The sequence below is a fragment of the Cnephaeus nilssonii genome (genome assembly GCF_951640355.1).
Source record: "Cnephaeus nilssonii genome assembly, chromosome: 13".
NCBI classification, from domain to species: Eukaryota; Metazoa; Chordata; class Mammalia; order Chiroptera; family Vespertilionidae; genus Cnephaeus; species Cnephaeus nilssonii.
In genome coordinates this window covers 60,988,514-61,013,806 of record NC_137084.1, presented here as the reverse complement: position 1 = coordinate 61,013,806, position 25,293 = coordinate 60,988,514, and the positions used below count along the sequence as shown (strand labels likewise).

The 25,293-nt window shown below is 42.6% G+C and overlaps 1 protein-coding gene across 1 annotated transcript in view; it reads right to left on the bottom strand.

Annotated features, from left to right (window-relative positions):
• Window positions 1–23,975, bottom strand: part of PIWIL4 (piwi like RNA-mediated gene silencing 4) — a gene marked incomplete at its 5' end in the record, with an annotated part of 110,300 nt that extends 86,325 nt beyond the window's left edge. Inside the window, 2 exons of the mRNA XM_079789372.1 lie at window positions 18,250–18,354; window positions 23,571–23,975. Coding sequence (XP_079645498.1) covers window positions 18,250–18,354; window positions 23,571–23,790 — 325 coding nt within the window. The remainder of the gene's footprint in view (window positions 1–18,249; window positions 18,355–23,570) is intronic.
• Window positions 23,976–25,293: the final 1,318 nt, after the last annotated feature.

The following is a 25,293-nucleotide window of genomic DNA, read 5'->3' as shown; positions in this document are numbered from 1 at the left end:
TGATGTTATGTTAAAAGGGATAATAGCCCTGGCCGGGTAGCTCAGTTGGTTAGAGTGCAGTCCCTGTATGCCAAGGTTGCAGGTTCAGTCCTGGTCAGGTCACATAAAGAGTCAACCAGTGAATGCATGGATGGGTGGAAGAACGAATGGATGTTTCCTCTTCCTCTCTCCCCCCGCCTTTCCTTTCTTTCTCTAAAATGAATAAATAAAAATTTAAAAGGGATAATAAATATAAATAGTATACAATGTGATTTCAAACATGTAAACTAAAACATATTCATAGGAAAAAAAGAATTAAAATGTTAAAATGTATCAACATGCTATCAATGGCTGTTTCTGGGAAGTGAATTACAGATTTTTTTCCTTTATTTTTCAAATTTTTTAAAACTACATATATATTATTTTTGACAACTGGGGGTGGGGTAGGGGAGGAAGATTGGATCTTTCCCCTTCTTTTAACCTCTTTTTAACCCAGTAGTATTAGTAAAATATATATATTTTTTATCTCTCCATAAACTTCCTGGCTGCTTACTATTTAGTGGACAAATTCTAGAAAAACAAAGGGCTCTACCAAGGGTATCACTAAAACGACTGTTTCTGAGCCAGAGACTTTTCATCTGTGTTATTCATTTACTAACCTGTATAGGTATAGCTGGTTGGATGTTTTGTTTTGTTTGTTTGTTTTTAATAGATGAACATAATGATACCCTAGTGAAAGATTTAGGTTTATAATGTTTACTTGAAGTGAAGACAATAAATATGCCTTTGTTTTATCATGCTTTATATATTTCATAAAATAATCTGAATTAGAAGCCCAATGTATCCCAACTGTAACAACTAAAATAAGTATATTTTCCTTCATTATTTTCAGGTGCTTAATAAGCTTTACCAATTGGCTATGATAACTTTGGCTTAATTTATAGATAGGAATTAATACCAATAATAGAATTTATAGACATTTTTTTTACACATCTTAAACTGTGAAACAAGCTTGGGATTTCCTCTCTGTTTTTCAGACATTAGAAGAAAGAGGTTTCTTCTCAATGGAAAAATGTATTCTTCTTATCCTAAAGTAAAGAAAAATGTGAATAAGTAAGTACGTTTTCACTCTGGGGAAATGCCCTTTAATTAACCCCAACCCCACTTTAATCTAAATTTGATTTGTTCCCAAATGTACTTCATTCCGTAGAGCAGAATGTAAAAGCCACAACCACATGACCCAAGTAATCGAGAAACCACTCCTCCTCCCACGGGAGCTCGTTAGAAGCACAGAATGTCAGACCCCTGGCCAGACCTACTGCATCCGAATCTGAATTCTAATAAGAGACCCATGTGATCTGTAGGCACATTGAAGCTTGAGAAGCACTGGGCTAGACAACTTCTTTTTTTTAATATATATATTTTATTGATTTTTTACAGAGAGGAAGGGAGAGGGATAGAGTTAGAAACATCGATGAGAGAGAAACATCGATCAGCTGCCTCCTGTACACCCCCTATTGGGGATGTGCCCACAACCAAGGTACATGCCCTTGACCGGAATCGAACCTGGGACCCTTCAGTCTGCAGGCCGATGCTCTATCCACTGAGCCAAACCAGTCAGGGCAAGACAACTTGTTTGCACACGCCACAGACTGAGAAGGCAACTGATCAAAGAAAATAAATGAAACTTGTGAGGATGATGAAAGTGAAACTTCTGTTTGCAGTCTCTAACAGAAATGTGTTTTAGAGCTACAAGTGGATGATCATAATTCTAAATTTAAATTTTAAATAATGTGCGTGAAATATTGGAAAAGTCATAGCTGCAATGATTGTGTTGTTCATGAGAAAGAGAAAAGAAGCCCAAGTGAATAAAAAAAAAATAAGATGATAAGTGAGGACTGATTGGACTATCTAAGTGAGTACATTTTATAGACGTTCCTGGAAATATTGTAACCCATGGAAAACCTCTCTTTGAAAGCATTAGTTCCAAGGTGTTTGTAAGATACGCAAAACTTTTCATGATTCACACACTAAAGTCAATAGGTTCCCTCGCTTTTCCCTCTGTTATCTGCGTTCTGTTTAATTTAGCAGTCTCAGGAGGTGGAAAACCCTATACTTATGTGGAGGGGGAGATGTGAGTTAGCAGCAAGAACATTCTGAACATATAGTATGCATTCATCACACTCGTGCCGGTTCATCGTACATTGGTCATTCTCGTGACAAAATGTGATTGAGCACTTAGCCTGCCAGGCCCAGTGCTAAGTTCTAGATACACAATGGTGAGTCAAAGAGACACAGTTCCTGCCTTCATGGGCTTCTGATAGTGTATGAATTACTACTGATCAAATTTTGAAAGTTACCTGTAGATTTTGTTCATCCATGTTATTTCTGGGCCTTGTAACTATCTACCTTTTTTCATTGAGAATGAGAAATGTTTAATTCTTAGTTATTGGTCTGATTCATATTGACTGATCAGTTGTGATTTGTATACAGATAGTGGCAGTTCTTACAGCAAAATGCAGCTGGCAACTTACTGATGTGAAGCTAAGATAGATAACAGCAACAGTTACATATGGTAACATGATCACTATAAGGGCTTGACATGGGCTGGAGATAGGGGGCTGAGGCCTGCTAGGAAGGCAGTCTGGGAGAGTAACAATGAGCAGGAGCCATGAACAAGTCTCTTCTACATTGTATGGAAGTAATGCAATTATGGTCAAAATGAAACACATTTTTAAATCATATGTCCCCAATTGAGGAATTGGGTAATCTATTTTATGTCTTCAAATGAAGGTAATTTTGTTCTTCAAACCAGTCTTATAACATGGCATTTAGAAAATTATTCACCTTGAAAATAAATTGCTTTACAAGTTTGCTTGGAATGATGGATTTACCCACTGTAAGTGGGACCTGACAAATTGGGTAGAAAGTTGAAATCAACAGCCCCCAATGGGCACGTGGCCCAGACTTAGGTTGAATCAACCATTGCTTCATGACACAGATATCTTTGTAGATTTTGAGTGTAGTTGCCTCCCAACTTCTAACCCCGCAATCCCGTAGCCCTGGCATTGTGCCTGTCTAATCACCACGACTGGTTCCACCCTTGTTTTCCAGTGACTGGATTCTCTGCCATGATGGCCCAGTGACTCAGAGTATAGTCTCAGAAGTTGGGTGGACACAAAGTTTGTAGTTCTGACCTCGGTACCTCCTAGACATGGGATCTTGGGTAATGCAATGTCTCTATGCCTCAGTTCTCACCTGGAAAACGGAGATTAAACATCTCATCTCATGGGATCATGTGGATTACAGAACTATATAAGACACTGCCATGCCTGGCACATGGTAAATGGTGGCTATTCCTACTTAATAAACCCAGGTCTCCATACTGGCTCCTTTTTGCTACATGAATCTCCTATAGCAACAAGGGTTTCTGTTTATTTGATTTTATTAACTTGTGTCTTAGTGGCATTATTTTCTTTCTACTGATTTCATATTCCAGGGGCTGTCTCCCTGGGGACCCTTCTCCTTTGCCCCACTTTTGCTGACCTCTCACTGTATTCCAGGTCCAACAGACACCCAGACTTGGTCATTGTTTGTCTCAAAGAGGCAATAGTGCCTAGTGGTTAAAAGCCACGGAAGACTAGCTGCCTGGGTTTGAATCTCAGCACTTCCACTTACCACCTGAGTGATTCTAGTAAATTATTCAACCTTTCTGTGCCTCAATTTCTCATCTGTGAAATGAATTGTATCTGTGTCATGTGGTTGTTGTAAAGATGAAAAAGATTAATATATGTGAAGAATCTAGAATCATAAGTGCTACATAGCATTTTCTATTATGAATCTTACTTGAGTAATTCTAAGCTTGGCACTTACCCACTTCTCTCTTCTCACTCTGGGGTAACCTCCTAATTGTAGAGATATTTTTAGGATTTGTATACCCAGTTTCATGTCCCTAGACTATCTGGACACTGCCTGTGCTTCCAGGTCAAGACCCCTGCCTTCTCCACATCCTGCCACAAATGTTCCTGGCAGACACTGGCTGTGACCGTGAAGAATGAGGAATATTTTGTCCCAAACGTTGTCTGTGAGGAGCAGTGCACTGCACCCAGCCTGGTGGCCTCTTACGTAAAATAGGGTGAAACCAAGGGAGCCAAGCAAAGCGGTTGCCTTATTCTCCCTTACTTTGCTCACCTCCCTCTCCCCACTTCCACTGGTAAACAAAGGTCATCCAGCTGGAAGCAAGATTCCTCCCCACTGAGGCTGACTGTGCGCTACAGTTTCTTACGTGGCTATACAAAGCAAGGGAAAGAGAAGTGCAACTCAGAGCATGAACTCCCTTTGCATACATGGGGTCATTGGTGAGCTGCACTGTTACTGTTTAAATTCCACAATGAGGTAATGTGGCTAACCTAAAAGTAACCAGAGAGAAGCAAGGCAAAAAAAAAAAAAAAAAGATTAAATTTTGATTGAGAACATTGATTAAAGCATACACCACTGGTGTGTAACCTGTTCTGTGCCCGCAGGGCTTTGGAGGAAGTCGGGGTATTGGGGTCTTACTTCTCAGCCCTCCGTGCCTTGAATAGTACTTGGCTTGTGGCAGTAAGGTGTTTCTGCTGGGCGGTCCTGGCTTCAAGCCTCCCACGGGGAAATTCCTTTTAATGCTCCAAATCCCTTCCAGGGCCACTGTTAATATTTTCAAAAGCAAGATGATTATTAGCTCATTCTCTTTTTAGCACAAAGTATTTTTAAAATATTTATGTGGTAATTATTTTTTTCAGTCATCTGGGTGACATTTTATATGGTTTGATTAATCAGACCAAAGGTCTTTATTATTTGTTTAATCTTTCATTCCAGTTCATTCATTTCATTATTCCTTATGCAATTAAACTTCTACATTGCTTAATTAGATAATTTAATTTGATCCTTAAGAAGTCGATGAAAACCCAATATGGAAATATAATAAAATGTAGAAAGATCAAGAATATATAATAGTTAAGATATAGATTTCATTCAGTCAACTTTGTCCGATTCTGATTTTATTTTTTAAACTAGTGGCCCGGTGCACAAAATTCTTGCGGGGGGGTGCTCCTCAGCCTGGCCTGCACCGTCTCCAATCTGGGACCCCTTGGGGGATGTCTGACTGCTGATTTAGGCCTGATCCCACAGGGCTGCTGGCTCCTAACCACTCACCTGCCTGCCTGCCTGATTGCCCCTAACCACTCTTCCTGCCGGCCTGCTTGCCCCTAACTGCCCCCCCCACGGGCCTTTTCACTCCCAACTGGCCCCCCCCACCGGCCTTTTAGCCCTCAACTGCCCCGCCTTTGTGGGCCTGATCTACCTTTTAGCCCCCAACTACCCCCCCTGCCAGCCTGATCACCCTCAACTGCCCCCCCCCGCTGGCCTGATCACCCTACCCGCCCTCCCCTCCTGGCCTGATCGCCCCTAACCACCTCTGCCTCTACCCCACCACCATGGCTTTGTCCGGAAGGATGTCCAGAAGGTCTCCCGGTCTAATTAGCATATTACCCTTTTATTAATATAGATTAAATCTTTATTGTTGAAAGTATTACATATATCCCCCTTTTTTATCCATTAACTCCCATTACATATGTCCCCCTTTTTTATCCATTGACTCCTTCTAGCCAGCTCGCCCCTGGCCCCAGGCCTTCAACATTGTCTCTGTCCAAGGGTTATACATATATGCATACAAATTCTTTGGTTGATCACTTCCCACCCTCCCCTGCCTTCCCTCTGAAATTCTACAGTCTGTGTTCTATGCTTCTATGTCTCTGGATCTATTTTATTCATCAGTTTATGTTGTTCATTAGATTCAACGTATGAGTGAGGTCATGTGATACTTGTATTTCTCAGGTGGGCTTATTTTGCTTTGCATAATACTCTCCAGGTCCCTCCATACTGTCTCAAAGGGTAAGAGATCCTTCTTTTTTTCCTAGAAGTGCAAATATGTCTAAAAATAATATAATCCAAAGTGACTACATTAATTCATCCAGTAGATTCAATAATCTTCTAAAAGCCATAAACTAGATGCTGTTTAATCTCCCCTTTAAAGAAACATAAACTCACTAGAAAACACTATAGCAAAATATTTGGAATGTGCTGTCTACACATTGGCACAAGGCAGATTATAGGCTAAAATACTGATACCATTCAATAAGTATTGCTTTAGTAATGATTTGCACTGGGCTTTCCTCCATATCCTAATGACAATTAGTTCATTTTCAGAATCAGTCAACACAAATTTGGTGAAAATCTACTATGTAGAAATCTGTGACCCAAGTCAAGTAAGGTAGTGAATTCAGGTTAGTGCTCAAGTTGTTTTTCCCATTTTGGAAGCTGTAAATTTCAATGACAAACATTTTCTACAGGTCTAAGGATGCCCACTGACATCTGATCCCTCACTAAAGGATTTCATACCATGTAATGATTAGGGGCACAGCTTTTGAGTTGGTAGGATATCTGGGTTTTAGTCTCTGCTCCACCACCTACCAGTTGTATGACTTTGGGCAAGTTATTTAACCCAGTATGTCTCATCTATGAAATGGGGGTGATAATAACTACCTTAGAGGATTATTACAAGATTGGGATAAAATGGAGAAAAAGTGCTCTACACTTAATAAACTGAAGCTATTATTTGGAAAGGAACAACAATTTTCCTGTCCAAGTATGGAAATGGATTCCATTTCTAGAGGTGCCAAGAACCAATTCCAGCATGTAATAATTACAAGAGTTTCACCAAAAGGTTGGTGAAGCTTGGGGAGCTCAACAGGGTTGAGTCAAATGTAGTTTACCTGTTGGAAATGGCTAAACGGCACTTCCCCCAAACCTGAATAGGATTGTTAGCTGCCAGACAGCTCAGGGCATTTTATTGCCTCCTGTTGGCCAAACACCTGAACAGCTGTAGGCTATTCCCCAAACTGATTATGCTTCTGTACCCTTTGATACCTTACCCTTTGAAGTGTATATTTCCACCTTGCCTTGGGACAAATTGTGTTTAATAAAAGCATGGGGTCCTGAGACAAGGAGAGTCTTCAGTTCCCTTTAGCTGAAGCTCCTCTGACCCCCAATGCCTTTCAAAACTATCTTTCGTCCTTGGACTCCTTCTTAACCATCTACGCGCAGCCCCTTTCTCCAGAATGCTGAACCCTTTGTAAGGCTGGGAAAAGAACCCTGGCATTATGGTGCCCTAACGAGGGACACCAACATAGAGGCATCGTGACTGAGCTAATTCTCTGAGCTGAATGCCAACGCTTGCTTCTCCTTCCCTCTCCTGAATAGAGCAGCTGAAGCTATCTGTCAAGATTAGTTTCTTCCTTCTTCTTCAAAGACCTTCAAGGAAAACTCCACAATCTCCTTCTGTCAAGACTTACAAGGTTTAAGCTGTTGCTTATATCTAACCTAAATCTTCCCCCACCATTCAAACCAGGTTCCTCTTCTTCCATCCCATCTAGAGATAGATAAGGGATGCTCACCAGCCTCTGGGTAGTAGACTCTCAGATCTAGGAGCCCGTAAACGATGATTAAATACCCCCTGTGCAAGGCACCCCGTAAGAGACCAAGGAAGCAGATTTAGATTTGTTCTGCACTGTGGGAAGGTCAGGTAAATGGAACACAGTTTAAAATCAGTTGGTAGAACTATGTAATAAAACCATGGCCAATTAGAAGACCTGCACTAGTCTGATTTAGTTGCGGTCTTTCAGATGCAATCACAGGCATATTTGGAAGTTTACAACTAAATAGGAAAAATACTTGAAATGCAGATGTTCAGAAATGCATGGGGAAAAAAAAACCCTAGGAGGATAATATGTGCATAAGTATGTACTGTACTCAAGGGTAGAGGCTGCTGGAAAAAATAGAATTACTTTGATCTGATGTGATGTTTGGATGAAAAAGTTACGAAAGATGATATATTCCACTGGAGAAAGATGATATATTCATCTGGAAAGAAGCGCGGATACCCTTGGAAGCAGCTGCCTCTTTAAAGAGAAATCCAGCTCCCTCAGCTCTGGCCAAGGTCATGGCCACGTGTATTCTAGGAGGAGGAAGGAACACAAAGAGGGAGCAGCGCCAGAGACCTGTGTTGGCAGCTGGACCCGAAAAGGAAAAGGGCAGCAGGCACAAGAGAGAAGCTAAGAGAAAGGAATTAAATTCTTTCTCCAAACTCAGCATCTTCCAGACATTCTTCTTTCTCCTCCTCTCATGCCCCCAGCCCTTTCTACTCAGAGACCTTTTGAGGTGTTTTTTTAAATCCCCACACAAGGATATGTTTATTGATTTGAGAAAGAGAGAGAGGGACATCAATGTGAAAGAAACATCGGTTGCCTCCCCTACTCACCCTGACCTGAGATTGAACTGCAACCTTTCGTTGTATGGAATGACACGTCAATCAACGGAGCCACACAGATAGGGTTTGGGTGTGTTTTTATTCTGAATTTTAAAGTTACTAAACCATGCCTTTATGGTGGAAAGCGCAGCCAATGGGGCCTGGCCTGGTCTTTCAGGGAAGGAAAGCTCACCCTTTAAAAATATTTGTGTTCCCTTCAGCTGTCTCTGGGCTGTGCATAATGAACATCAGAGCCTGAAAAGCCAGTTTAGAGCCATATCATCTATGCCTCCTTTGTGTAAACACGGTCAGATCTGATCAGAGAAAGAAAAATGTAAGTGATTTAAATTTATGTTTGTTGGCTTCCAGGTTCTGTAATTATCTTGACATGCCTTCGGGGGTCGAGTAAATTCCTTGCATATTGTAGGTAAATGAAACATTTTTGTTGAATGAATTAACAAATAACAAACATATCCATTCTCACTGAGCAACATTTTACATTTTCTCAGTTGGTACTAAACATAATAAGCCAGACTCTAAGTTTCCGTGCATTAACACACAGAGAGACACAGATGAATGGATTTGGCAGGACACTATTGAAAGTCATTGGGAAAGGAAATGTGGAAGACAAAACGAGGAAGCTTCATTAATCAAATTTATCAGGACTACATACTAAAGTCCTACAGGTCTTAGCCAGAAAAATACAAAAGCCCTTGCAATGTGGAAACATTAAATTAGAATATTAGTTTTATTTCTGCAAAGTCCTCTGTAGAATTTATCAGAAACATATAAGTCATTTAAAGATAAATCATTCCATAATGCATGCCTTTCAAACTTACCTCTTCTTTTTAAAAAGTTGTAAGGAGGGGGAAATCTTCAGGGAATCACTGAAAATATGTGAATGATGATGTCTGCTAAATTCTCATATATCCAGAAAGTTCCATAAGTTGCCCCAAATTCCATTTTCACCTCACAGGAGAGCTGATCAGAAAATTGCATTTTTTTTTCTTTTTTCCAGGACGCAGAGAACCTTTCTGTGGGTCCTGGCCCTGTTCTCACCTGTCAGGAATGTGTGTGATGAGACCTCCGTTCTGAATCTAAACTGGGGCTGAAACAGGGGAAATGTGCCAACTTTTGTTTTGGTGTTTTTTTTGTTTTTGTTTTTTGGGGGGGGGGTGTATGTGTGTGTGTGCGCGCACGCGCGGGACAGTATAACTCAATGGTTAATAGCCTGCATTCAAATATCAGCTATTTCAGTGTGTGAAAATGGGCAAGTCGCTGAACCTCTCTGAGCCTCGCCTTCCAGATCTGCAAAATGGGAATAATAAGAGCACAGCCTTGTTGCAGGAATTAAGAGAGATAATTTGTAAACACTCTCATGTCCAGAAGACACACTGTCAATGATAGTCATTAGGATAATAATTAGTATTCCCATCATCATTATATATATATAGACACCCTTCATCTACCTCACCCCTCACCACAGCATCCAATGCTTCTTACTGAGCTCTTATGTCTCTGCTTCAGAATCCTGGGAAAAAAATCAAAAGCCCAGAGAATAGAGGGTTTAGAGGCCTGGCAGCCCATTTTTCCTGTGGCCACTGATGCCATTCCCTAAACCCCAGTATGGGGACACAGCAAGCACCACCTAGGACATCTTGGCCCTTGCACGGTCTTCACAGCTCTTATAACTGTTGTCACGGCACAGCCACAAGAACAGATGGGACAGCTCATGCACCTGAGGGCCCCAGAAGACTGCACAGCTCCTTATCCGAGTCCCCTGTTCCTACCCAAACAACAGCATCCCAAAGAAATGTATGGCTCACTCTGTTAGATGTCCATAAAACCTAACTTCTGGATCTTCTGTTTGTTTTGTTTTTTTTTTTAAATAATTTCACTCAACCCAAGGAGAGGAAACTTTTGATCTTTTACCAACCAAAGAAAAAGAGAAAAGGCACATAAATAATTTAAGTCTAATGCTTCTGGGTACTTGACTTTACTAACTCAGTCACAATTAAAACACGATATAATTTGAGTTGCTTAATTTTGGGACAAATCCCCCTCTTACCAAATGGCATAATTTCTGCAGTAGGTTTACCAACATGCACTTTGTTATGTGCCCATGTGTAGGTCCTTTATCATTGATTGTGGGGAAGCCCAGTCTGGACACTCTTTGACATCTCACCTTCAGCAATCATATCATTGTGAGAGTCTGTGAAATTGATTGTTTAAAAATTCAAATGAACCCAACTAATGTATACATAGCTCCACAAACATCCTTCGATACATGTATATACCTTGGAGTCCCTAGAATGTAGATAGACTTGGGTATACCTAAGAAATAGTATATATTGCTTATCTATATGAGAGAATTTCTGAGAGAGAGCGAAACCAGGCAGGTACTATAAGTAAGTAAAGTCAAGGGTAAAAAATAACTGGCTCTTCCAGTCTCATTTTCTACTTTTGCTGGAGGCATGAATGCAAGAGAAATACTTTTCCCCTACTTCTACCACAAGAAGAGGAAGTCTGCAGTGAATGTGTAAACATTAAATAGGGTGTGATATACCCCACATGACTGGGGAACTGGGTGAGCAACATTTAACAGCTGAGTGGAGAGGCCAGCGGGGACAGTGTGACCCAGCTCTAGCCACTGCTGCCAACTGTGAATGTCGACTCTGTTGTCACATCTTTCTTTCTCTTCCCTCCTTTCTCTTCACCCAAGATAATCTGGAAATCTAGATTTGTATATAAACGGTCCTGATATTATTTAAAATGTTGACAACTCATTCATATATTTAAAAAACACAATGCAGAACAAATAAATATGTCCATATGTTTGCAAGAGGAAGCTAGCATATGAGCCAACAGTTTGGGTCCTGAGCAAGCTAAGATAGCCCTGATAGCTTAATGAGATGCAGGATATGGTGGTGATCTGGAGTGGTATGGAGGATGGCTCTCTGATTCTAGACTTGGACAACAGGCCATGGCATTCATTGGGATGGGTGATACATGGGAAGGAGCAATGGGGAGAGGTATGAGTTTAATTTTGGACGTGGATCCTAGGTACTTATGGGACATCTGGGAAGAGAGGTTTAGCCTGGAGACACAGATTTCAGAAGCATGGCAGTGATATAGTAGAGGAAACTACAGGAATAGCTGAGCCGATTCAGGGAGAACTCACGAAACAAGATGAGAAGACTCTGGGTAATATCTGGCAAACATCCACATTTGAAAATGGGGGTGATTTAAAACTATTCACAAAGAAGGATTAGAAGGACTAGCCAGAGAAGAGAAGAATGAGGGCATTTTAGTATCAAGGAATTTGAGGAAGGAAGAAGGGTTAAGGAGAGAGCCATCAACTATGTCAAATGTTGCAGAAATCTCAAGCCACTAGATTTAGCCATAACATGTCCCAGGAGGCACTACAGTGAATAGAAAGTCATTGGTGCCCTGGCCTGGTGCTCAGTTGGTTAGAGCATCATCCCAATAAGCCAAGGTTGCGGGTTCAATCCCCAGTTAGAGTAATACAGAAATCAACCAATGAATGCATAAATGAGTGGAACAACAAATCTCTCTCTCACTTTCTCTCTCACTTGCTCTCTCTCCCTCTAAAATCAATCAACCAATAAATAAAAAAGGAAGTCAATTGCATTTGGGGTCAGACCTGACTTTGGAATTCGGTTTTGCCATCTACTTAATGCATAACCTTGGACAGTAAAAAAAACCTCTCAAAATCTTAGTTGACTCATCCATAAAAATGGGTAAAACCTATATCTCAAAAAAGCCATAACAGCTATAGCACATGGCTTTTGTGAGAATTTGTGGTAAATAAAATAAAGACTCTGTCCTCAGGTGGCTTATGTTCTAGTGGGAGAGTCAATAAAGGAGTACACAAATTAACATATAATTCAGGAAGTGATAGAAAAAAGAAGGAAGTAATATAAAGACTTAGAGAGCAACTTGGGAGGGTGAGTAGTTTTTATTTTAACTTGGTAGAGAGGTTACCTCTGAGTAAATGACATCTGAAGTAAAATTTGAATGAAGAGAGAGGAAGATATTTGATGTTCTAAGTGAAGTGTAAAGGTGGAGGTGAAGGTGGGGATGGGTGGGTAGTAGGTTTGACCTGTTCCAATATATCAAGAAAGCCTGTGTGGTAAAGTGGATTAGGAAAGTATAGGAGATGAGTTCAGAGAGGTGAGTTGGCCATACAAGGAGATAAAAACATAAACAAAGACTAATATGGAGCCATTGGAGAGTGTTGAGCTTAGAGGTGATGTGCGAAGATTCACATGTAAGACGACCCTCTGATTTCTGTGCAGAGAATAAACGACAGTAGAAGCTGTTATAGGATGTTACTGCCGAGCCTGCAAGAGATGATGGAGGCTTGGGCAAGGCCGCAGTTGGGGAAATTTAGGCTATATTTCAAATGCAGATTCAACAGGATCAGTTGATGGACTGGATATGAAGTTTGAGGATTTGACTTCTAGGTCTTTGGCCTAATCAACTGAGTGAATGGGGTACCATTTCTTGAGAAGGTCGGACCTGTTGAAGAGTGGGATTTCAAAAGCTGGAGTAAGAACATGAGTTCTGTCTGGGCATGTTAGGTTTGAGAGAACTATTAGATACCCAAGGGGAAAGTTAAGTAGGCTTTTGGGATTTAGGAGAAAGCAGAAGCTAGAGAGATCAATCTTGGAGAACAATACGGTTAGTCTAGATATTGTACTCCAAGGAGTCAGTGTAGATAGAGAATAGGGCCTGTGATTGAATTCTCCAAAGTTTAGAGCATAAATTCTCCAAAGTGATATGAACAAAACCAGGAGATTGGAGCATGGGGACCTGGAGGCTATTTGAGACTGTGTTTTAACAGGGAAGGAGTAAACAACTGTGTCAGATGCTACAGAAAAGTTGAGTTTGATGAGTTTGTGGATTGTATCTGATCTCAAGATCATTGGATTTGACCTTCAAGAGGAAAGCCATTTGAAAACTGGAAGAGAACAGTTATCCTGGATTCATGGAAGCAAAAACCTAATTGGAATGGATAGAGGAACAAAGGATAAATAAAGAAGTGGAGACCATAGGTCAAGTGTACTAAACTCTCAACATCTATAAGAGCCATCCAATCCCTAAAAGTTTTATGCAGAATTCTGGGTGTGGGAATTCTGTGTTTTCGGGAAGAGAAGCCATGTCTTTCACCATGTATTTAAAGAACTGCATCACAGTAACCCCGCACCAGCAGGTCCAGTGTCTGGCCCAGAGCTGCTGACACTCTGAGACTAAGCTTGTGGCCAAGGACATGGGGCTTTCAGCCATTTAAGAAGAAGAAGAAGAAGAAGGAGGAGGAGGAGGAGGAGGAGGAGGAGGAGAAGGTAGCAGTTTGTTTTCCATAAGTAGAGTCCCTTTAAAACTTAACCTTAAAGAATTTATTTTCAGCTCTGAAAGATTTTTCTAGGCTAAAATAGTACCTTTCTGCCACCTCTAGTGGATATTATTAAAATGCATCCCAAGCATTTTCTATTTTATTTTTACTTAAAAAATATTTTTATTAAAGTAATATAACCAAATGGGTACAAAATAACATTATTTTAGGATGAAAAGCAGGTTTTCCTCATTTACTTCTTACCAGTAGCCCCAGTTATACTTCCTAAGTTTATCTTTTAACTCCTTGTATCTATTTAATTCTGATAATTTTAGAAGATATGCTTATATCTCTAATTCCTAATTTATCAACTTGATTTATTATATTTATCAGTTTGGGTATTGATTCCTTAAGATGAAAAATTAAGACTTAACACACACTCTTCCCATCCCTATTTTGCTTTCCTCTTCATGTTTGATATTTATCCAAATTAAAGTTTTATATTGTTATATTAGTAATTTTAATATATTCAAACCTCTGTTAGTAACCCTCCCCTTAACATCACTCCCTCTTCCCCTACCTTGGCCAAAATCCTATTTTCTCTTAGCTATGCATTTATATTTTTAAGGTTGGTAATAATTATATTAATGTCAGTTAATCTTGACTTTACAGAACAGTCTCCAATGAATTCTCTATTTTATTTGAACATATTTGAAAAGGTTGCCTATAAAAATGAATTTTTATAAGCCAAATGATATTTCCTATTCACGTAGCCTGTCTTATAATCAAATATATACAACTAGAGGCCCGGTGCATGAAATTTGTGCAGGGGGGGGGAAGATGTGTGTCCCTCAGCACAGCCTGCACCCTCTCCAATCTGGGACCCCTCAGGAGATGTACGACTGCACTAAACGGGCAGTCAGACATCCCTCTCACAATCCAGGACTGCAGGCTCCCAACCACTTGCCTGCCTCTGCCTGATTGCCCCTAACCACTTCTGCCTGCCAGCCTGATCATCCCCTAACCACTCCCCTGCCAGCCTGATCGACGCCTAACTGCTCCCCTGCTGGCCTGGTTGCCCCTACTGTCCTCCCCTGATGGCCCGGTCACCCCTAACTGCCCTCCCTTGCCAGCCTGGTCACCCTTAACAGCCCTCCCCTGCCGGCCTGGTTGCCCCCAACTGCCCTCCCCTGCAGGTCTCGTCACCCCTAACTGTCCTCCCCTGCTGGCCCAGTCACCCCTAACTTCCCTCCCTTGCCAGCCTGGTCACCCCTAACTGCCCTCCCCTGCCAGCCGGATTGCCCCTAACTATCCTCCCCTGCAGGCCTGATCACCCCCAACTGCCCTCCCCTGCAAACCTGGTCACCCCCAAATGCCCTCCCTTGCCAGCCTGGTCACCCCTAACTGCCCTCCTCTGCAGGCCTTGTCTCTCCCAACTACCCTCCCCTGCAGGCCTGGTCCCCCCCAACTGCCCTCCCCTGCAGGCCTGGTCCCCCACAACTGTCCTCCCCTGCAGGCCTGATCACCCCCAACTGCCCTCCCTTGCAGGCCTGGTCCCTCTGAACTGCCCTCCCCTGCTGGCCTGATCACCCACTACTGCCCTCCCCTGCTGGCCATCTTGTGGTGGCTATCTTGTGTCCACATGAGAGTGGCCATCATGTGTGTTAGAGTGATGGTCAATTTGCATATCACCTCTTTATTATATAGGATAAGAATAATACAACATTTGCCCAGCCGGCAAAGCTCAGTGGTTGAGCTTTGACCTATGAACCAGGAGGTCATGGTTTGATTCCAGTGGGGGCACATGCCCGGGTTGAGGCTCAATCCCTAATGGGGGGCACGTGGGAGGCAGCAGATCAATGAGTCTCTCTCATCATTGATATTTCTTTTCTTTTTTATAAATATTTATTTATTTTTTATTTTATTTTCTTTTATTGATTTTTTACAGAGAGGAAGGGAGAGGGATAGAGAGCTAGAAACATCGATGAGAGAGAAACATCGACCAGCTGCCTCCTGCACACCCCCCACCGGGGATGCGCCCGCAACCAATGTACATGCCCTTGACCGGAATCGAACCTGGGACCCTTGAGTCCGCAGGCCGACGCTCTATCCACTGAGCCAAACCGGTTTTGGCTCTTTTTAAAAAAATATGTTTTATTGACTTTTTACAGAGAGGAAGGGAGAGGGATAGAGAGCTAGAAACATCGATGAGAGAGAAACATCGACCAGCTGCCTCCTGCACACCCCCCACCGGGGATGCGCCCGCAACCAATGTACATGCCCTTGACCGGAATCGAACCTGGGACCCTTGAGTCCGCAGGCCGACGCTCTATCCACTGAGCCAAACCGGTTTTGGCTCTTTTTTTAAAAATATGTTTTATTGACTTTTTACAGAGAGGAAGGGAGAGGGAGAGAGAGTTAGAAACATTGATGAGAGAGAAACATTGATCAGCTGCCTCCTGCACACCCCCCACTGGGGATGTGCCCGCAACCAAGGTACATGCCCTTGACTGGAATCGAACCTGGGACCTTTGAGTCTGCAGGCCGACGCTCTATCCACTGAGCCAAACTGGTCAGGGCTCATCATTGATATTTCTATCTCTCTCTCCTTCTCTATTCCTCTCTGAAATCAATAAAAATATATTTTTATAAAAAGATTAATACAACATCCAAATAGTATATAAATCATAAATTTATAAGTGTATAAATGAAAGTAAACCCCAAATATAATAGTATAGACTTAAACAGTGTTTAACCACTAGGGAAATGGTATGTAGTCTGCGTTTCAGGGAAACCGGTTAGTGGTCATTCTCCATCCATTCACAGGAGTTCAAACTAGACTGTAACTCTCCTTCCAGATACCACATGAACAAAATTGCCCACTTTGCTGGTCTCTTCTTCTGTAAGAATCAGTGAAATGGAAGACCTGAAAAGATGTTTCTCTGGCTGGTTTTGAAAAAGAAGGCAAATGTGTCAGGAGTCTGAAATTATGCACCTTGTGGCCTGCAGTGTCTGCTCTTAGGAATTTTTAGAGAATGCAGGCCTTTCCTGCCAGGTGTTCAACAATCCTCAGAGTCACATTTTCAATTCTTTTATTTCTCCCAGCAATGATGGTACCCAAGAGAGTTTCTATAAAAAACTGATGATTTGAAGGGCATGAAGTATACAGCTAGTAATCAATGAGAAAGAACTGTGAAAATGAGGGGCTCCAGCAGTTTCAAAATTACATCTGTGAGGAATTCTGATTCTAGAGCATGTCTTTTCCCCAATGAACCACCAATAGAAGCTCTCAATACCATGTAACTCATACGCTATATGTATGTGCAGTAAATCCTTGGATAAGTCGACTTATTTAAATGACTTAGATTCTTCTGGGTCAGTGATTTGCACAGCGGGGCCCCTTGACCTGCAGTATCCTCACCTGAGAACTTGATACAAATGCAAATTCTTGACCCCCACCCCAGACCTACTGAGCCAGTTTCCAGCAATCTGCTTTTGATAGGCTCCTAGGTAATTGTGATGAAATCTAAAGTTGGGAACCACTATTATTGGTCATACCTACAGTATATTGATAAAGATCAAAGATGTTATTGTGCTTTTCAGGCACTTGGTGAAAAATTCTGCTTGTTATCCTATATAATAAAGAGGTAATATGCAAATTGACCATCACTCCAACACACAAGATGGCTGCCCCCATGTGGACACAAGATGGCCGCCACAAGATGGCCAGCAGGGGAGGGCAGTTGGGAGGGACCAGGCCTGCAAGGGAGGGCAGTTGCGGGTGATTAGGCATACAGGGGAGGGCAGTTAGGGGTGACCGGACTGGCAGGGGAGGGCAGTTGGGGGCAACCAGGCCTGCAGGGGAGGACAGTTGGGGGGGACCCAGGCCTGGAGGCTAGGGCAGTTGGGGGTGACCAGGCCTGCAGGGGAGGGCAGTTGGGAGCGATCAGTTCGGCAGGGGAGGGCAGTTAGAGGCGAACAGGCTGGCAAGGGAGGCCAGTTAGGGGTGACAAAGCCAGAAGGGGAGGGCAGTTAGGGGCAACCAGGCCAGCAGGGGAGGGCAGTTATGGGCAATCGGGCTGGCAGGGGAGCAGTTAGGCGTTGATCAGGCTGGCAGGGGAGTGGTTAGGGGGTGATCAGGCTGGCAGGCAGAAGCGGTTAGGGGTAATCAGGCAGGCAGGCAGGTGAGCAATTGGGAGCCAGCAGTCCTGGATTGTGAGAGGGATGTCAGACATCCCTCGAGGGGTCCCAGATTGGAGAGGGTACAAGCTGGGCTGAGGGACACACACCCCTGTGCATGAATTTCATGCACCGGGCCTCTAGTTAAATAGAAATAACTTCAAAAAATCTGAGATAGCAATGTAGATACTGATACTTAGTAATTTTTTCTTCTAAATATAACAGCTTGTTTGGATATAGGCAAATAATTTATAAAATTAGCTCAATAATTTCCTCAAAGAACCATTTTTCTTTTGATGGTCATAATTTTGCAATAAATAATCATTCTGCAATCAAATAGACAATTTCATATCCATTTCACAAATACTGTCCACTCATTTGTCACCGAGATTACCTGCAGGTGGATTTTTAATGTGGCATTCATCTCTCTTAATATAGAGTTCTTCTTCCAGTACTTCCTTAATTCTCTTGTGTGGCTCACAATATAAAAATTTCTTCCCTATAAAGACATTAACAAAGTTGGTTACATACCATAAATTCTTCCCAACCTTCTAGCCATTACACTTATATGGGTAATTATTTTTTTAAAAGACATATCCTTCTATACCAATGCAGATGATAAACCCTGCAGACTCTTTTTTGGGAAGATCTCCTGGTTTTTGGGGGACTTCATACTGTCTTATAATTCCTGAACTTTTGTGTAGTTTAAGATACCTCTTTTAGGTATTATGTGGAAATACATGGAGTTTTCTTCATTAGCTTCAAGAACACTTTTACCCTAGCTGGTTTGGCTCAGTGGATAGAGCATCGGCCTGCAGACTGAAGGGTCCTAGGTTCAATCTGGGTTAAGGGCATATACTAGTACCTCGGTTGCAGGTCCTCCCCGGCCAGGGCCCTGGTCAGGGCACGTGCAGGAGGCAGCCAATAGATGTATCTCTGACATCGATATTTCTCTGTCTTTCCCTCTCTCTGAAAATTAATGGAAAAATATCCTTGGGTGAGAATTAAAAAAAAAAAAAGAACACTTTCATTTGTTCAATAAAATCCTATTAAAGACTTACTCTGTGCCAGGCATTTGGCTAGGGGCAAAGGACATAGCAACGAATAATTCAGATGTGTGCATGGAGTCTATAATCCAGATATATAACAGAATAGCCTCAGCACTATTTAATCATCATTTTTAGAGACTGAACCTGTACTGTAGTAGTGAACCACTTATGGACCTATGACTTTGTCCTGGCCTCTAACCTGGCCCTATAGGACATCACTGCAATAGTGGAGAACCGTGTTATTTGTTCTAAAACCTTAGCTATATTTTTTCAGCTCTGTGCTATCTGACCCTGTCTGTCTCCCCAATCTCTCCTGTCGGCCTTTCTCTCTTGTTCTCTGAGCTGTAACATGGCCCTCTTGCCCATTCCCACATCTATTTTCTCTGCCTAAAGTGTGGTTCTCCTAGTATTTTTGCACAGGGAACTTCTATTCAAATTTCAGGTGTAGCCTTAACATTTTCTTTTTTTAAAAAAAATATTTTTATTGACTTCAGAGAGGAAAGGACAGCGAGAGAGAGATAGAAGCATCAATGATGAGAGAGAATCATTGATTGGCTACCTCCTGTACACCCCCTACTGGGGATTGAGCCTGCAACCCTGGCATATGCCCTGACCAGGAATTGAACTATGACCTCCTGGTTCATAGGTCAATGCTCAACCACTGAGCCACACTGGCTAGGCAAATTTCAGTTCTTTAGGAAAACCTTCCCTGACTCCACAATCTCAAAATGCTCTTAGTTATTTCTCCTCGTAGCATGCTCCTCTTTCTTTAATTTCACTTATTGCAATTTATATATGGTTTTATTTACTTTTCATACAATTACTTATATAACTAGTAACATATCTTCCTTACCAGACCATAAATACCCTAACCCATGGTCGGCAAACTGCGGCTCGTGAGCCACAAGCGGCTCTTTGGCCCCTTGAGTGTGGCTCTTCCACAATACCATGGCCTGGGTGAGTCTATTTTGAAGAAGTGGCGTTAGAAGAAGTTTAAGTTTAAAAAATTTGGCTCTCAAAAGAAATTTCAGTCGTTGTACTGTTGATATTTGGCTCTGTTGACTAATGAGTTTGCCGACCACTGCCTTAATCTAAAGGCACGGATGTCTATTTAGTCAGAGCTTGGCATAATAATAGATGTTCAGCAAATGTATGTTCAAATAGAATCAAGCATTGTTCAATTAGATAGAGCTCGCCTTGGCCGGTTTGGCTCAGTGGATAGAGCATTGGCCTGGGGACTGAAGGGTCCTGGATTTGATTCCGGTCAAGGGCACATGTCTGGGTTATGGGCTCCATCCCCAGTGGGAGGTGTGCAGGAGGCAGCTGATCAGTGATTCTCTCTCATCATTGATTTTCTATCTTTCTCTCCCTCTCCCTTCCTCTCTGAGAGCAATAAAAAAATATATTTTTAAAAAATTGGATAGAGCTCAAGACTATTCTACGTGCATGTCTGCCAATGCAGCCTTGTGAATGTCAGGGAACCAGTAGTTCTAGTCTCAGTACTCAACACAAACAACCATGGAACACCTAAACAATAAAATACTTTAGCTATTTAATATTTGGCTTTAAGAGAACACAAGTGAGTAATGTGGCTTAAGTGCAGACTGGCCCAAATGGGGCAAGAGACCTGCGGCTTCTGGCCGTGGCCCTGGGTCAGGCCTGGTCATGAAGACACCACACACCCTTAGACAAGGACAAGGTAGAGATAGTTTCTGCATCTCATTCTTGTTTCCCCAAAGCTAGGAGTCATAGGAATGAGAGATGGGATCAGCATTACTCCAGCTTAACTTTGGTTTAAACTTTTTTTGGTTAAAATTTAGGCAGAAAAGCTTTTAAGAAATGTAGCTAAGAAGGAAGAAAAGCCTAAAACAGGTTAGTAAAGAGGAAGAGACCACCTGTCCTAAGTTCAAGTCTCTTGACAAATTTCAGCCCAGCTGCTAGAAGAATTTATAGAGAAAATCACTAAAGTTTTGAGGAGCTAGTATAGGCAAATATTCCCTGACCCCAAAGAGAAATGGAAGGAAGGAAGGAAGGAAGGAAGGAAGGAAGGAAGGAAGGAAGGAAGGAAGGAAGGAAGGGAGGGAGGGAGGGAAGAGAGAGAGGGAGGGAGAGAAAAATAAAAACCTAGCAGCAGTTTAATGTCAATCTTCACCAACATTTTGAATGAATTGGTCAACAGATTGATTGTGAGTACAGTGAAGAGCTGTGATTACTGTGTTAAAGACTGCTGAAAGCAACATTATTCCAGACTAAACTCTTTCGTGTGTTTTTTAGGAGCTAATAACAATTGCTACAATTTATTGAATGCTACCATGCCCTAAGCATCTTACATACATTATATCTCTCTTTCTCACAATCATCTATGGGTAGGTATAATTATTCCTATCTTATAGGTGAAAAAGTAACTTCCAAAAGTCACAAAACTCATCAAAAAAATTAAAAGTCTTGCCCACCTGATTCTTCCAAACCCAAATTACTAACCAAGCTAGGTTAGAGAGATGTAACCACAACGTATCTGCATTTCAGCAAGGCATTTGATAAAGTGCATTTGTAGGAGACACAATGCCCATGCCAGAGATGCTGATTGACAGGTCAGGGGCTTCTAGAGGCTCTTCTTGGAATTGTTGAGATCACCATCTAATTTGCTCACTTGGATGTAGAAAATGCCAGCAAACTAACCAAATGTGAGAATGGCACAAACTTGGTGAAGGGCAAACTCAGGACTCAAAGGGCTACTTCTATACCTGGAATGAAGTGCTAAAATCCACAGGACGGTATAAGGGGATAACTATACCAACTTGTATTTAGGAATTATGGATGTCATAGACTGCACTTGTTAAATGTGTTAATAGTATAAAGTGTCTGCCTAAACAGCTAAGGCAATTTTGGATCCATTTAATAGGAGTGCCGTGTTCAGATTAAAGGAGGATATAGTCCCACCAGACTATTCTAATCTGATCATACCTAGAATACTGGATTCAGTGATTTAGTAAACTAGAGAACATCGGAAGAAGTCAACCATTATGGTGTGTGGGCTACAAATTATTTTAAAGGTAACATTGAAGTCTATGAAAGATTTGAAGTCTATGAAAGGTGCTCAAATTAACCTTTATACAATTCAAGGATGAAACGATATCATTTTAATGGGAAAGGACCATACTCTATCTGTGTATATATGAGAACAGATCTGTGATTAGGGAGTTCAAGCTGTAGAGAGACTGCAGTCCTTTCCAAAAAATAGACTGAAAACATCTGAAAATTGACAGAGTACTTGGTGTGGGTGTGAACGGCCTGTCTCTACTTAGGCTGAGGCCCGAAAAGGAGGTTTTCGGGGAGGCTGAGGAGGGAACTCTAAATGACTCAGTGAGCTCCAGAAAGTTTAGGCTCCTGCCTCAATTCATTACTCACTTCCCTGCAACTTGCCCAATGCCTGGCATGAAGTAAAGGACTCAGTATTTGTTGAGTTGATGAGCGAATGGTTAATTCTACCTTTTACACCTACGGCCATAGGAATAAAGAACCTTTAAATTCCAGCATCTTTAATGAGAAAAGACCTAGATAAGAACTTTGTCAAAATAAGGAATTACTTAAATATACTGAATACTTTCATATACTGCACTAAGCTGCTCTAAGGCCTCTGCATGTAGAGAAATAATGTATCACAGTCAGTCATACTGGAGCTGATGCTGAGGGAAGAGGCCCTTTCACCGGGAGGCAGAGGTTTGGGGGCTTCTTGATGAGGTAGGTGTTTTGGGAGGACTCTGTGTGATCCCCCGGCGGGAGACTGAGCCTCCTCAGCCCAACCCTCCCTGCAGGGACCGCTGAGCGGGGAGGTAGCTGCGGAACGGAGACAGCTCTCCAGAGACGCAACAAGGAGACGCAGCAGAAGGCCTGGAGACCGCTGGGATTCCGACCTCTCTGGCTTATTATCTTCACCATCATCATTCCTTAGCACCTACTGAAAACCTGTGGGGCGCCAGGGGCTGTGAAACATCTGTAAATCCATGGAACCACACGGATGGGCACGGCGACCTGGCGCGGACTGGAGTTAACTACAGCGTCGGCTGTGACTGTGGACGGGAACTGCCTTCTGTGCGTTTGGGAGGGCAGGGAGGAGACAGCAGGGTAAAAAGTGGCCTAAAGTTGTGAGATTCTAAAAGGATTAGGTAATAACTTATGGACCGAAAGTCCAAGAGAGGAGTCCACGTGTTTGAAGTATTTCTCCAGCACTGGCTGAGTGACCGGGGAAGAGTCACTTCCTTTCCTCCAGGCGAGACCTCAGGTTCCTCCTGGTCTGTAAACTGAAGGAACTGGCAAACATGATCTACATGTTTCCGTGAATAGATTTTATTATTTATATTACATATAACATTTTAATGACTCTATATTTGGATACATTTTATGTATACATCCCCCCCCCCCCCCCCATATCTTCCAGGCCAATGACGCAGCCAATGAAGTCGGAGGCTACCTGGGGAAATGGACTGGGTGCTTTCTGCCACCGTGCCATCACCTCTCCTTTTGCCAAAACAGCAGCTCCACCCCCTCCCTCCCAAACCTTCCCGGCTTCAGCCAGTCTCACTCCGGTTTCCCCCCGTTTCCTTCTCACCGGTTCTCCACAATGCATGTCCCTCTGCGCAGGGTCCGCGGCTGCAGGGGAACTCACACTGTTTGTGGGACTCCCGGGGGCCGCCGTCGCTGGGCTCCCCGCGCGCCCTGCACCCCAGCCCGGCCGGCTGTCCAAGCTGCTCCGGGTCGCTGCCCGCCTCGGGCGCCGCCGCCACCGTCGAGTCCTCCACCCTCATGCCGAGGGCGGGCGTCTTCGCGGCTGGCCGTCCCAGCTTCAACGCCTGTGGCCGGGAGCGCGAAGCGTCTCCGGTTGCCATAGAGACTGCGATCGTCCCCGCCCCCAGCAGCTCTCAGCCGCCTTCTCCCCGGCCCCAGGTGTCCTGCGCGCCCAAGAAGGCGCTGAAGTTAGGGGGCCGCGCTTAGTTACTGACCGAAGCAAAGGATTTGCCGTCAATCTCTCCTTTGCTCCACACGTCAGTTTGGCAAGAGAGGCTTTACTATTCCCGGGTAGGGAAACTAAGATTCAGAAAAGGCTAAGGAAAAGGTCTGAGGCCATTCAGCAAAGGAAGTGGCTCAGCGGGAATCCGAATTCAGAAAAGTCTAGCACCAAAGCCTAAAGAATAGATCGCCACCCGGAACAGGGAGGAGCGGGGGCACGTACTGGACAGGTGAGTTGAAGGTAAGGTTATGCTTATGGCGTCTCACTCCCTGCTACACACAGAACGTGATGGAATAAATGAATGCTGAGGATTCCCAACTTTTGGATTCTAAGTTTTTAATCATTGTTGTTGTCATTAGACAACTCTTGTAGTTTCCAAGCACTTAATCCGTTTCAATCTATATAACAACCAATTTTACAGGTGAGGAAACCAAATTCAGAAAAAAATTGATTTGATAGCAAGTGGGGAAATCGAGAGTTTTATCTGGAGCATGAGATTGCTTTTGTTTGTTTGGGTGGGTTTTGTGTGTGTGTGTGGGGGGGGTTGTTTCCCCCGCCCCCCCCCCCAGCCATATAAAAGAGGGAATTATGCTGTGTTAATTTTATGAGAGCTAAATGTGCATTATTTTACAGAGTTAAATAGTTCTACAAGGCTTATAACCAAATGCAAGGGACCCCATCTGCCTCCATTTCATTCCAGAGGCAGCCACTTTCACTTCTTTTGGTTGATAACTTACTATTTACAACCATATAACCCAGTGGTCGGCAAACCGCGGCTCGCAAGCCACATGCGGCTCTTTGGCCCCTTGAGTGTGGCTCTTCCACAAAATACCACAGCCTGGGCGAATCTATTTTGAAGAAGTGGTGTTAGAAGAAGTTTAAGTTTAAAAAATTTGGCTCTCAAAAGAAATTTCAATCGTTGTACTGTTGATATTTGGCTCTGTTGACTAATGAGTTTGCCAACCACTGATATAACCAAATGCTCATTTTGCGGCTTTTGATTTTTAATGTTAGGTATATGTTGATTTTCTACTACGGAAGACAAGAATTTAGCTATCATTCATGCTCACCATCTATTCATATACATATTGCCTCCTTCACCTTCCTAATACAGAGAAGCTGAAATTTTGGCTGGAGCATTTTACATGACCATGACTATGTAAACTCCAGTGACAACCACGCCAAGTCATATCCTTTTTCTTTCTGGAGTTAATAACTGCCTTGTTCTTTAATTTGCTTGATTTTTAATGTCCATATCACTAATTCCCACACTCTTCATCCTGTGTAAATCTTTTTTTTTTTTTTAAGAAGAGTTTATTGATTTTTAGAAAGAGAGGAACAGAGCAGGAGAGAGAAACATCAATGTGACAGCATAACATCC